General features: G+C 52.2%; 1 protein-coding gene across 3 annotated transcripts in view; it reads left to right on the top strand.

Annotated features, from left to right (window-relative positions):
• VAV2 (vav guanine nucleotide exchange factor 2) overlaps positions 1-14,362 on the top strand; it is a 189,454-nt gene that overhangs the window by 136,827 nt on the left and 38,265 nt on the right. For all 3 annotated transcript variants that reach the window (XM_084820906.1, XM_084820903.1, XM_084820905.1), the window contains exons 4-6: positions 2,111-2,179; positions 5,236-5,338; positions 10,609-10,707. In XM_084820906.1, the coding sequence (XP_084677032.1) occupies positions 2,111-2,179; positions 5,236-5,338; positions 10,609-10,707 (271 nt within the window). The remainder of the gene's footprint in view (positions 1-2,110; positions 2,180-5,235; positions 5,339-10,608; positions 10,708-14,362) is intronic.

Below are 14,362 nucleotides of genomic sequence, written 5' to 3'. Positions count from 1 at the left end.
CAAGATGTTTTCCATCCCTGGAGCAGTTCTGCAATTGTTTTTTTAATTAGAAGAAGGATGAAGGTGTAAGTGCACTATGCTCTGTACGTTTAGACTTTTTCTAAACATGTACAAATGTCATTTTATACATCCAAGCATGCCACATGAAATATGGTGAGAGGGAAAAGGGTGAGGGTAAATTGCTAAGCCAAGAGGAATTCAGAGTTCTAACATGGGTGAAGAACCCCCTGATGATGGATATTGGGTGTGTACCCACCCTCGGTCAGTGCTATGTAAGAGGCAATGTATGGTCACCACTCCATAAGCACCTTAAGGGGTTGTGTCTGCTGAGGACCACTGGACAACCCCACCCCTGCTTCCCATAATGGTATAAACAAACGAGTGAAGTTCTTACCAAAGTCAGGATTTTATTTCATGTCAGCTGCCAAATTCTAACTGCCGCTGAATGTCACTGTTCAAAGGCCACAGATATTTTGGCTGCATAGCATTTTTGCCTGAATGAGGACACTTTATTAGTTTTTGTGTTCTTCATTTATATACAATACCATTAATATCCATGGTGCTTTACAAAGCCAGGAAGGGCACGTCTCTGCCCCAAGGAGCTTGCAATCTCCATGTCAACTGAGAAGGGAAACACTGGGTAGGAAGCCAAAGGGTGACAAGGGCGGCATGCAAGGAAATGCAGCTGGATACTCTGGGGGCTTTGTTGCAGTGGGGGCGGGATAAGAACTGAGAAAAGGTGCAGCCAGAGGAAGAAGGAGAATCTGAAGAGAGAAGTGGAGGAGGGAGTGGAAGAAAGCTGACATTCTTGTTTCATTACTGGCAAATAAGAACATCAGAAGAGCCCTGCAGGATGAGACCCAAGGTCCATCTCGTCCAGCATTCTGTTCACACAGTGGCTGAGCAGCTGCCCACAGGCAGGACAGGAGTGCACCTGCACCCCCCCCCACTGTGCCCATGTTCCCCAGCAACTGGTGTGCATAGGCACAGTGCCTCTGACACAAGGTGGCACAGAGCCATCAGGACTAGTGGCCATTGATAGTCTTCTCCTCCAGGAATTTGTCCAACCCCCTTTTAAAACCATCCAAATTGGTGGTCATCTATATATCTGGTGGTAGCAAATTCCATAGTTTAAACTCTGTGCTGCGTGAAGACAGCCTTCCTTTTATCTGCCCCGAACCTCCCACCATTCAGCTTCATGGGATGAGCCCTTTGGGTTCCACTATGCCGAGAGAGGGAGGAAAATGCCTCTTTCTCCACACCATGCATAGGGTAGTATCCAAGGTTAGTCCTACAGAGGACTAACCTCTGAGATCCATTGGTGAGAGTGTTGGACTGGAAGCCGGGAGATCCGGGTTCTAGTCCCCACTCAGCCATGGAAGCTCACTGGGTGACTTTGGGCCAGCCACAGACTCTCAGCCCAACCTACCTCACAGGGTTGTTGTTGTGAGGATAAAATGGAGAGGAGGAGGATCATGTAAGCTGCCTTGGGTTCCTGTCAAGAGGAAAAAAGGCGGGGTATAAATAATGAAATGAATGGGACTTAAGTTGGTCATGGCTAACTTAAGTATCATTCATTTCAATGTGTCTACATAGGACTAACTTTGGATACTACTGTAATTTTGTACCCCTCCATCATGTCTCCCCTCACTTGCCTTTTCTCTAAGCTAAAGAGTCCCAGGCCTCCTTTTAATTTATTCCTGCTGGCTGTTCAAAACGGGTAGAAATAGATGGGCTTTTGGTGTGTGACAAGAAGCAGCCCAGCAGGATTTGTCCAGATCCACCCCCCGCCCGCCCCGGGTTCATACACATCTGGATTCCCTTCGACGCAGAAGGAGGGGGCATCTTTGTGTCAACCAGGCCAGGAGGAGAATTCAAAGCCAGTGTTCTCTCTGGGTGGGAGCCCAGCGTAGTGCAGCACTCGCCTCCGACTGAGATCTCTCCGGAGTGGCATTCATGTTACCGGTTGAGCCCATTTGCACCCTGCATGTGCTGCGTCAGTTTACGACAAGGCCAGGAGAAACTGCTGCTCTCCACATTTGGACTGGTGCTGCGCCAGCCTTCCTCACTGATCGCTCTTCGCTCTCTCTGCCTCTTCCCCTCCACCCAGGCCATTCCCTTCGGAGGAGACCACAGAAAATGATGACGACGTCTACCGGAGCCTGGAGGAACTGGCTGAGTGAGTACTGCTCCCACAATGGCCCTGCGCCCGAATCTGGTTCAGGCCCGGCCCTCCACCTCACCAGTCCCGGCTGCGGCGCAACCTGGGTGTCTCGGCATCTTGCGAGTCTCGAGTGCAGAACCTCTTCCAGCCCAGGGGCCAAATTCCATTTCGGAGGGGCTCTTGGGAGCCACATTCTGGGGTGGGTGGGGCCGGGGGCAAGGGGCAGGGCCCAAATGCCAGAGAGTGTAGCTGAATCTCTTCTTGCCAGAGGTCCGCCTTCAGAGGGGCATTGCAGCTATTCAGAAGGGGAGGGGAGGATCTCTGCTAAAGCCAAGAAACCACCACATGATCCATGATTGGGGGGAGGGAGAACCCCAGGGGCTGCATTTGGCCCTTGGGCCAGAGGCTGTCCACCCCTGCTGCAGGGAGAGCTTGGGGCAGGCCGCTGCATGGCAGGCACAGGGCAGGAAACTCTCCTGCTCCCCAGTGCTCCCAGTATGTAGGTGCTTTTGCAAAGGGTAGCAGTATTTTTTATTTCCTTTTTTTCCTGCAAAGTGAAGCACTATTTTTATTTCCTGTATTCTTTGTAAAGTGCAGCACTATTTTCATTTCCTTTTTTTTTTTTTGCAAAGTGCAGCACTATTTTTATTTGGGGTTTTTGCAAAGCGCAGCACTATTTTCATTTCCTTTTTCTCGTTGTGTCGCCGTCTGCTTCCCCTTCAGCGTAGCACTGCTGGCGTTTGTGTTCCGAAGGGAGCTCCTCTATGGCAGCCTCCTGCAACTTGGTGCCTTCCAGGTGTTGTGAACTTTAACTCCGCCCAGCCCAGCCATTGGCCAGGAACCCTGGGAGCTGTAGTTCCAAACATCTGTGGGGCACCAGGCTGAGGAGACCTGCTCTGTGGCCTCCCTTTCCTCAAGCAGGTTTGCTAACTTAAAAAAAAAAACTTGTCCTGATCCTAAGCATTTAGCAGCACCCTCACGCTCAGGCGTTAAATGTTTTCCCCAACATGTTATTCCCACGCGTAGAAAATGTTCATCCACTTCCTTGCGAAAAACATGAATTAAAAACAGCCTTGTGTGCAAAGTCACAGTCCTGCTGTACTTGTAGGAGCTTTGTTGTACTTTTCGCCCCTTTGGGGAAAGCTGTCTCTGCCCAGACTTAGAGACCATTGCCATAGATTTGGATGTGAAGGAAGATGAAGATGAAGCGTTATGTGTAGAGCACATTACATGGCATGGGTGTGCACGTCCTTGAAAAGAGGTCTTTAACTGGCGCCTCCATGACAAGCATGGGTCAGAGCGAAAAGGCCCTGCCAGGCGTGGCAGCCCCGCAGGCCGCACTCCTCAAGAGCCCCGCAAGCAAAGCCTCCCCAGCAGACCTTCAGTCCCGGGATGGTTAGTGTGTGTGGGGGGGGTCCTTCACACCCCTGGGCCCTGAGGCTGCTGGGGCTTTGTACAGGAGCACCGACGCCTGAATTGGCCCAGTGGCTCAGTGGAGGCAGGACAGAGATTTCAGAGCTGGTGTGAGCTGCTCGCATGCCTCTGCCTCTGGCAAAACATGGCAGCAGCGTTCTGCAACAACTGCAGCTTCTGGGCTGTCTTCAAGGGAAGCCCCACATGGAGAGCATTGCAGTAGTCCAGTCAGGAAGTTATCAGAGTGTGGTCTGCTGTTGCCAGGCCCTAGGCCCTGTTGTGCACCTAATGATATAATGCACAACATGATGGGGACTCGGGACCTTAGAACAAGGCCTTTCTTTGCATTTATTTCAATACATGCACCTGTGATTGTGGGAGCCATGGGGAATGCGGGTCCTACGGTTGCCAGCCTCCCTGGCTTTTTCAGCAGGCACATGCAGTGGTATCTGGGATCTTAGTCCCTGCTGTGACATTCCGATGGGGAAATATTTCTTTGATTTTCACCTGCATATCCTGCCCTTCAACAGGAGCATTCCAGGGGTGGCCTAGTCATTCTGGTGTTGCTGCAACTCACCTTAGGGTGGTCCCATTGCATGTTGTTTGCCCTCCTGCCTACATCTCTGTGTTTTCCCCTTTGGCAGCATGTGGATCCCCTGCAGCAGCCAGTGAGTTTGGGTGGCAGAGCTGCTTGGCTTTGCACGTGGGAGACAGGCTTTTTCCTTGCCCGCTGAGTTGAAAGTGTGCTTTGGCACAGAGCGGGCTTTCCGGTCCGCTTTGCAGAGAGCTGTCGCTTTGTGACTTCTTGCAGCTGGGGCTTGGCAAGCATTTTTGAAAGCTAACACAACAGGAAGAAGCCGGCCTGAGAGAGCGTTCTCAACAGCTCCCATTTTCGAAAAGTTTTTAGTTTTTGAAGGCTGCCCTTATCTGTCTTCATAGTTACCTCTCCCTGTGCCGTTTGCCGTTTTGTTCTTGTTCTTTTCTGTGTTTGCATTGTGTCCTTTTAACTGTCTGCCCAGAGAATGCTTGCTCTTGGGCAGATTAAAAATATAAGAAGGGCTCCATCCATCCTTTGCACGTTTGGGTAGAAAAAGGTCCTATGACTCCCAGCGTGCCCCAGCCAGCATAGCTGGCAGGGGCATGCTGGGAGTTGTAGGGCCTTTCTCAGTCTAAACAGGCAGAGGGGTGTGCCCTAAATAAGGCCAGTGTGCACATTAGGAGGTGATGGGCGCTGAATTGCCGGAAGGCTGTCCAGTGAGACCACGATGATGGACACAGGTTCGAACCCCTGCTCGGCTGCTTATGTCCTTTCTAGGACTCTGCCATACCAGTCTTGCAGGGTCAGAACGGGCTAACTAGAGAGGCTGGAGAAACCCACAACAGACTCGAATGCGTTCGGGCTCCTATGAATCCAGCCCACGGATTCCTCAGTGGACCGGCTTTGCCCAACTCTCACAGGCCCCGTGGCTCGTCTGTTCCCAACAGCCCAGCCACCCAAGATGCTTCTCCAGCCGGGGACTGAGCCCAGGTCCATCAGTTGCCGACCCACTGAGCTGCAGCCGCCCCCGCCCCAGCCACCTCTTAACTTAACCACAAGCACCTGCCCTCTCTTCTTTCCAAAGCTGCAATGCATTCAGTGACCTCGTATTTTGTTCCAGTGAGCATGACCTGGGAGAGGACATTTACGACTGCGTCCCATGTGAAGATGAAGGGGACGACATCTATGAAGACATCATCAAGGTGGAGGTCCAGCAGCCCATGGTGAGAGAAAGTGGGGATGGGGGAGAGACGGGCCTGAGCGTGGTGGCTCCCTTAGCTCCTCCTTTTAGAAGACTACAGAAGGGGGGAGGGTCACTGGAAGGCAGGGTGCAGAATCTCAGAACCTGGGGGCCCTATCCTGCCCACTGGGGTTCCCCAGCTGGCCACTCCCCCTTGCCTTGGCCCCGCCCCTTTCCCACGATCACCAGTCACTCGGTGGTGTCCTGTCTTTCATGTTTCCCCCATTTTGAAAGGTTGTAACTCTTCTGTTGTGGCTTAGCGACCGGCAGGAAGAGCTCTAAGCCAAAATAGGGTGGTATTTGGGGCCATGCTCCTTTTGCCTTCGGCCACGCCCCCCGCTGGGATGCAGCCCCCAAGAGCTCATCTGAAACAGACTTTGGCCCTTGGCCAGAAGGAAGTTTCTCTCCCCCACTGGAAGGATTCAACACCAGCAAGAGATCGTGATGGCCAGCCTCGAACGGGGGCCTATTCATATGAAACATGAGAGGAGGTCAGGAGCGGGTCTTGGGCCCATGAGCCTCCCACCACCAGCAGCAGCACAATACCCCAGCCAGGAGATTCTGTGTTTATTGGGGAAATAGCCGCTCCTGCCCTCCCTTGCATGGGGAGAGGGTGCCTGCGGAGGTAGGGAAACCAGCCCTTTTCGGAGGTCTTCCTGGAGAAGTCCTCCCACCGAATGTGCGGCAAACACCTTTGGGGAAGTAAAGGGGGAAAATGATACAGAGAGAGAGACATTTTGGAGGCAAGTGTAAAAATCGCAACCGAATGGCTCCCAGCCCCCGTGACTTGTCACATCACCTTTCCCTCGGCAGAGAAGGGGGAACGGCGGGGCTGCTCAGCTAGCCCAGCTGTGCGTCGGCTTTCTGGATTCCGGCAAGTGCTGGCAGACCTTTGCAATGCAGGGGTTGGTATCCCTCTTCCTGGGGGCCTTTGTGCCCCCCTTTCCCTCCCTTTCTTTTTACATTGGGTGTTAAAGCCAAGGCTGGCTTGTGGCTTTGGAGTGTGAGAATTTGATGTCTGAGAGCTCCGGCTGTTGGGCGGCATAGAAATGTGATTAATTAATCAGTCCATCAATTGACGAGGGTGCCTCGTGGGGCAGCACCAGACCAAGTGGAAGCAAATGCTGCCGGTGCAGAGCGTTTCGTCCTGCCCCTCCTGCGCTTGTCACTGTGGGTGTCCTGGCTGGTGGAGAGAGAGTGGGCAAGAGAGCTGAGGTCGGTTTGTTTCACATGGTCATGTTTTGGGACTTGCCACAGAATTCCACCCGCAGGGAATGAAAGCTCGGATTTTTTACAAGAACAGGTTTCTAGCTGATGGGGCTGCAGAGGAGAGCTTGAGAACCGACAGGAGAAAGGCCTGGAGAAAGAAGAGGTGTTTCATCAGAGGCCGGGCAGCCATGTGTCATGAATGCTATAGCTGCAGCCTGCAGTGTAGAGCCTGGGTTGAGCAGGGAGTTGGACTAGATGATCTCCGAGGTCCCTTCCAACTCTATGATTCTGTGATTGACCGTTCTGGCTGGGAATTATGGGAGCTGCAGTCCAACATATCTGGAGGGTTCCAGATTGGGGAAGGCTGCTCTAGCTAGACAGCTAGACAATCTGCTGGTTGCCAATAATGCAAAATGTTTAGCATTAAAGGGAGCCTTCAGTGGAGCGCAGACATCCCTGCTTTGCTGCCTTCTGCCTGATGTTTGTACCTCTAGTGGTTCCTGTGGATTCTCATTAGTGTCTCTGGGCTGTGAACTTCAGCTGACAAGATGCATAACTCTGAGAGGAACAGGAGAAACAGAGGAGTTCACCGGTTAATTGCGTTCCTCCAGCTAAAAGGGGGAGGCGGGGGAACCGTCTGGTGTGGGTTCAGGAGGGGCAGGGGGTGGCTCTGCAGAGCTCGCCCTGCCCCGAGTCAAAACAACCTTTGCAGCGGCTCTGGTCACAGCGCCGATGTGCATTTCAAGGCGTTTGCACTTGAGCTTCTGCTCTGGTTTCAATGCGTGCCAGAGAGAGGCTGTGACTCATGTTTCCAGCCTTTCTCTAAAACCTCCAGGAGAGGAGGTGTAGGAACGTCTCAGGTTTCAAATAATTTTGTTGTTTGCAGTGAAGTGACATTTATTTTAGAATTTCAGAAGATGCAGCTGCCAAGTGCCCATCCCAGGCGGGAAGAAAGGATGAGCAGCTGCCCAGCCACATTCTCCTGCTGAGTGCCCCCGCCAGCCAGGCTATGGGCTGGATCCACACGCTCTGTTGTTTGTGTTTGCTTAGAGGGTTGCTTCGGGTGCCCGTCAGTAAACTTGTCCGGGCTGTGCACAGCACCATTGTAAAACGTCAGCGTTTTGATTAATTTTATTCACAATATTTCTTGGCCGCCTTTCAGGCCAGGCACCCTCCCAAGGCGGCGTACAACGATAAAGTTCATATAATAAAATCCGATGCGATAATAAGAAGAGCAAACATTCCAAAAAGCAAACAACAAACACCAGCTAAGACAAAACCTACCACTCAGTTACAGTTGCAGACTAGAACATGTATTCTTTTATCTTTTATTGTTCACCACTCTAGAATCTGTTTAGATGTGGAGCGGTATATACATGTTGTAAATAAAATAAACATTCAGAATACATTATAAAATAACAATGAAAGGAAAACACACTGCAGATCAGTGGTGTCAAAAGTTTAGCATCCACTCTGCTTAACTTTTTACACCACTGATCTTCTGTGCTGGAAGGCCTGGGCCAATGGAAACGTCATTGCCAGGCCCTTAGAAGTGAGCAGCACAGTTGGCCTCCGAGAAGCATTCCTGGGAAAGGGCACTCCATTAAGGGGGCCATGTCTGAAAAGGCCCTGCTTTTCCCCAGTCATCACCCACCTGACAGCCTTTTAGAATGGGGAAAATGCTCCAAAGCCAGGAAACCACCAAAGGGTAGATGGTCAGGAAAGGGGGTGGGGCCAAGAGAAGAGGGTGTGGGAAGAGGGACTGATTTGGCCCACAGCCCTGAGGTTCAACAGTTTAGAACCTTTCCCACTGATGATTTTCTTCAGGGGCAAATGGTATCCCCCCTCCCCGCCCTGTCACACCCATACACTTATCACTAAGAGGCTCTTACCCCCTTCTTTTGCTCCATGTGTGGATCTGGCCACATATGCAGCCAGTTGGGTGCAGTTCGTCAGGTCAGCTACAAACCTGGCACAGGCCAGAGATGGGTGACTATGGGGAGCGAAGGGGTGTGGCTCTCCAGGTGGTACAGCTGCAGGGTCTGTTTTGGGGGCGATGAAACAGTCCTCCTCCTCCTCAGGACCAGTGCGATCCCCTTTCATTACTTTAAAACCCCCCTAAACGTCGTTTGGCAAATGCATTTTTTTTCAAAACGGGTTTATGCAGTTTTTTTTAATATTATATTTATATTAGTTATATTTTGCAGTTTATGATGCAAAATATATAACCTCAATTTATTTTGCTTGTGATCTTCACATGCTTCAGATCAGGTACATGCAGGTAAGTGTGTGGCTGTACGTGGAAAGGGTGTTTGTTTCTCTGGACCTTTGGCACAAAGCCCGAGCTGGGTGTGGGGGCTAGAAAACGCTCAGCCCAGGGCTCCCGGGCCTCATTCTGCTCCTTGCGTGGGTCTGGCCATAGAGGCAGCTGGTTGGGTGTAATCTGGCAAGTGAGCTGCAGTCGAAAGACCCAGTTTGGCTGGCACCCTGGGGGGAAACGAGCAAATCATGTACTGTGCAGAGGAGCACGCATGTTGGGAGGAGCGATGTGCTCTCAAGCGACGCCTGTGTGGATCACTGGGTGGGAATGAGGCCTTCAGTCTTGGAGCGCTTGGACCCCTTCGGCCCCATTGTCTTCCAGACGTTGCCTGCAAATGGATTCCGTGCAAGGGCTGCCTGCCTGTCTCCCCTTGAGTGATGTGCAGCTTCTGCCAGCTTCATGCATAGATGCCCATCTCTCTCCCCGCCCCCCACACACACGTGCACGTGTAGAGAATCTCTGTGGAAACGTGAACCCCAGCTGGCATGAACGTTCATCGGCAACAGTTGGGCAGTGACGGAAAATGTAACGGCTCAGTCTGCTTCATCCACCTGATGCATCCGCCTGCTCCTTGCCCCAAGTAGCCAACTACTCTGCCAAGTATCTAATTTTGGTGGGGGGGCTTAGCACGGGGGGGAGGGTTAACGTGATCTGCATCAACCTCCTTCGAATTCTGCAGAAGAGAAATAGAGTCACAAGCATCCTGTCTCCCCCGGCCCCCCCATTTAAATATGATGGTGGGTCACAGTGAAACACTCTGACCCTTACGCTACTTCCTTAGACAAATTGGTAACCCACTGCTAGGGGTGCAATTAATTGTTGTTGTAGTTGTTGCTGTCATTAAAGGCCCAACACACTCAGGTCAGTCACGGATCCTGGAGTTTGGCCCTAAGAGAGGGAGTTATAAATCAAGAGAATTTTGTATGAGCAATGTCTTAATGGGAAGAGCCCTTCACCAGTGGACCAGGCTGCCTTGAGAGGTGGTGGGATCTCCTTTGCAGGAAGTATTTAAGCAGAGAGTGGGCGGCCACCTGTCAAGGATGCTGTAGCTGCAAGGTTCCTGCACTGAAAGAGGGTTAGACTAGATGATCTCCGAGGTCTCTTCCAACTGAAGGCTTCTGTAAAGCAAGTTACAACTGCAAAATGAATTTTGGCAGCCAGGTCTGCCACCAGCACATCTAGTTTGGCTGTAAGTGAGACAATTTAAGACCACTGGAGTTTGTTTAGTGGTTGTTGTAACACGGATCTGCAGGTCAAAATGCAGATTGCTGGTCCAGAGGGATTCTCTTGATGAGACACACACACACACACCAAGCTCAGTGGGATGGATCGGCCCAGGATCTAAACAAATGTAGCATTAGACTAACATTCCAAGGTCAGCCAAGAGCCTTTAAAGCAAATTATGACTAATTGGGCACCAAAAATCTCACTCGCCTGCACTGATAGGGAATTTGCAGAGCGGGGAAGGAAAGGGCCATAGCTCAGTGGTGGAGCTCCTGGTTTGTAAGCAGAAGGTCCCTGGCAGCATCTCCAGGTAGGGCCAGGAGAGAATCCTGCCTGAAACCCTGGAGAACCGTGGCTGCCAGTCAGTGCCGACAGTACTGGGCTAGATGGACCCAGGGTCTGATAAGGCATTGCTATATTCCACATCATTGAATATTGATCCATTCCACCAGGCAGTGTAGATGTTTAAGATGCGAATGGCTTATTTTTGTTTCCTCTAGAAAATGGGCATGACGGAAGATGACAAAAGGAACTGCTGCTTACTAGAAATTCAGGAAACGGAGGCCAAATACTACAAGACACTTGAAGAGATAGAAAAGGTGAGTGAAGGGTGTGCGGATTGCCACATTGCTGCTGTTTTTGTTATGCAGGCCATGCCATCGACGTGCATGATGTGTGGTCTCTGCCCCAAAGAGCTGCCAATCCAAAGTTTGATAATGGAGAGAGAAGAGGTAGAGAGGAGAGGGAAGGAAAGGGTGCCGAGGTGCTGCAGGGGAAGGCAGGGGTGACGGAAAGCAAAAGAAGTTGCACAAATGGGATTAAGACTGGTGCGTTGTCAGCATTTTGTAGGAGAGATGTAGTCTACTCTGGGAGGATGTTTTGGAGTTGGCAAGGGAGGTTCATGACAGACAGCGTTTCTGTCCCATGGATGCAAATTGCCAAGATCTGATGTGCGGGTATTTGCACCGGATCTCCAAAGGCCTCACGGCAGCCTACTCCTGGCCCTTGTTCTCCAGTTGCCAGGTGCTGCTCAGGGCCTTTTCAGCCTGAGGGCTTGTAAATGCTTTGGGCTGAAAACAGTAATCACATTTGCAGATGCCGCTGCTCTGGGAAGGGTAGCTAAGGCCTTAGAAGAGAAACACAGTTCCGCACACACAAATGTTTCTTGCTTGTAGCCATACGCCATCTCCCCCCACCCCCCCAAGAGCAGGGGGATTCAAGATGATCTCACAAGGCTGGAGAACTGGCACAAGTCTAGCTGCATGAATTTCACCAGAGGTAAATGTAAATCTCTGCATTTGGGTAGGGAGAACCAGATGCATAAATACAGAATGCTGACACCTGGCTTGACAAAAGAAGACGTGAAAAGGACCCAGGGCTTTTGGTAGACAGGACGCTAAGCATGAGTCCACAGTGTGATGCGGTGGCTAACAAGGGTAATGCAATTCTAGGCTGCATCGACACAAAGATAGTGTCCAGATTGCAAGAGGCAGCGGGACGGCTATGTTCTGCTTTGGTCACCCCTCACCTGGAGCCCTGTGTCCAGTGCTGGGCACCGCAATTTCAGAAGGAAATCGGCCAACTGGACCGTGTCCAGAGGAGGGTGGCAAAGATACGGAGGGGGCTGGGGACCACGTCTTAGAAGGTTGGAGCTGGGCATGTTTAGCTGGAGAAGAGACGATTAAGAGGCAACAGGACTGCCACCTTCAAATACTTGAAGGGTTGTCACATAGGTGGTGGAGCAAAGTTATTTTCTGTTGATCTGTTCAAAAGATAAGAAAAGGGATTTACGTGAATAAGGACTTCCCAACGGTCCGGGCTGTCTTGGAAGATGGTGGGCTCTCCCTCAGGGTTGAATGGGAGCTGGATGGCCACCTATTGAGCTCTTGGATTCAAGGAGGAGCAGCTCCAAGAAGGAGGTGGATTGTGCCCTGGCTCTTCCCCAGTGGAGCCCGGCCACTAGGTTCAGCTCCGAGTCTCCCAGAGCCCGAGGTCATGCCTTTGCCTGCAGGCTCAGAGGAACGGATCACCGACTCCTTGGAAGACCACGAAAGCCCTGCAGAGGCGCCACTGGCCACGCCCCCTGCAGCCATGCCAAAGGACGCTGGCGGAAGACATGGCCATTTTGCAGCCTGGGGAGGCGGGACTTCCTCCTTGAGCCTCCTGGCAAGAGGATGAAGCTCTGGACGAGCCACTGTGCAGGCAAAGCGCACGGCGCAGCGCTCCGAGGCAAAGCCAGCAGTCAACGCCAGCGCATCCGGCGTACACCCATGCGGGCCTTTAAGAAATATAGACAGATTTTAAAATCTGAAACGTTTCGGCATAAAGCGGCAGCCTTGGCCACACAGGAGAGCACGCCAAATGCCGCTTGCACACTGAGCCAGACCCACCGGGAGCAGCCACAGCTCAGTGGCCCTGGCGGTGGCACAGCCCCACGCTTGGCTTTCCTCAGTCATTCCCACCCAGCTCCCTGCTGAAGGGCCTGGCGGTGTCCCCACAGAGCCAGGCCGTGGCCTCCTCTCGGGGCAGAGATCAGTCATGGATCCAGATGCCTGTTGGGGGGTGGGAGGAGGGGATTTCTTGGCAGGAGGTTGAACTGCATGATCTTTGAGGCCCCTTCCACCCTGATGATTCCAGGAGACGCCTGAGCTGGGAACTTCTGGAGCTGCTTCATACTGAGTCGGAACACTGGTCCATTGGGCTCAGCTCCAGGTTCTGGGGGGCCCTTGAGAAAGACACCCTCTGTGGGCCCCCTTCCTCTGTGAGTCCACCTTCTCACTGCCACGGTCACCATCTGCTCTCACTCCTCCTTTTTCTCATCACTGCCGCCACTCGCTTGCTTGACAGGCAAAGAGCCAGGGAGCAAGGAGGCCGCGGCATCTCCCGCTCCTCCTCCTCACCACCACCACCGCTGCCTGGGCCGGAGCGAGAGGCAGGGGATCACGCAGGTTGCAACAGTGGAGAGGAGGAGCAACTCCAGGGGGTTCTTGCCGGTGGGCCCCTGCTGGGGTGTGGGCCCTCGGCAGGTGCCCCACCACACCTGCCCTTGGCACCAGCCCTGACTTGGCAGTGTCTCTCCAGGACTTCAGACCAGGAGGCAGGGTATAAATGTAAGAAATAGTCCAAAGCTGTTTCTTGCATAGCTGATGCCTGCAGGTGCCCAGATCTCCGCCAAGTTAGAACGGCACTGGGTGCTTTAAAATAGCTACGCTCTCAAGGGCTCCTCTCTTTCTGCCCCCAGAAGATCCACTCCAAGGCTGAAGGCACCATGAAAGGAGGAGGAGATGTTTCTCTTGCCATTTTGGCCATCCACACCTTTTAGAAGCCCCCCTGCAGTGTCAGAGGAGGCTTTGCTTCCCACCCCGATCCACCGGCAGTGTTTCAAAAGGCTCATAACTCTCCCCGAGTGTCAGGAGCTCTGCTGTTCCAGTGAGTCCCGTCCCCATATCTCTGTTTGATGGCCTTCGCATGATAAGAAAAGGGAGCTATTCATCTCTGGATTCTCGCCAGCACCAGCTTGTCAGTGAAACTAATTGGATTAAAAGGGACATTTGCTGTACGCATTCGTGGCTTTTAATTGGTTTTGATGAATTATGTCTCGGGTTTTGCTCCAGGAAAAGAAGAAAAGATGAAGACTTCAGTGGCATCATCGTGCGGAGACAAGTGCTAGAGAGTTGTGATTACTTCTCCCTTTGGTGATTAGCAATCAAGTAGAAGCCACAATGTTAAGAAAATCATCCCGAGTTATCATTTGCTTTATTTCTTTGCTAAATAAATCAATCAATGTGTGAATGAAAGAGATGAATGGATGGACGGGGAGTGTCATGTATTGAATCTTTTGTCTGCAGGGCAATTAAGGTACGTACATTATATTCTCCCGCTTCCTCAAATGGTTTGGCCCCCTTCTCTGTCCCTTCAAACTCGCCTCGGCACCCACCTTTGACGCGAAGGCCCAGCCCCTCGGAACGCATCCGGAGCAGCAGTGCAGGCAGAACGTCCGGAGCCGCCTTGCTCACGGTTATCCTTTTGGCCCCTCTGGTGACCGCCCCCCCCCCCGCTGCTGGAATGCAGATCGCAAGCTCCTCAGGGCATGGCGCTCTCTCTCTCTCTCTCTGGCTGCATTTCCTGACATATCCCTGATATATCTCGAGAGCCAGTGTGGTGTAGGGACTCAAGTGTTGGACTAGGACTGGGGAGGCCTGGGTTCGAGTCCCCACTCGGCCGTGGAGCTCACTGGGTGACTCTGGGCCAGTC

The sequence above is a fragment of the Heloderma suspectum genome, chromosome 14 (assembly GCF_057233095.1).
Source record: "Heloderma suspectum isolate Gila_16-S chromosome 14, 16-S_ref, whole genome shotgun sequence".
Classification (NCBI taxonomy): Eukaryota; Metazoa; Chordata; class Lepidosauria; order Squamata; family Helodermatidae; genus Heloderma; species Heloderma suspectum.
Note: the sequence above shows the minus strand (reverse complement) of the source record. Positions and strands in the feature narration are given on the sequence as shown.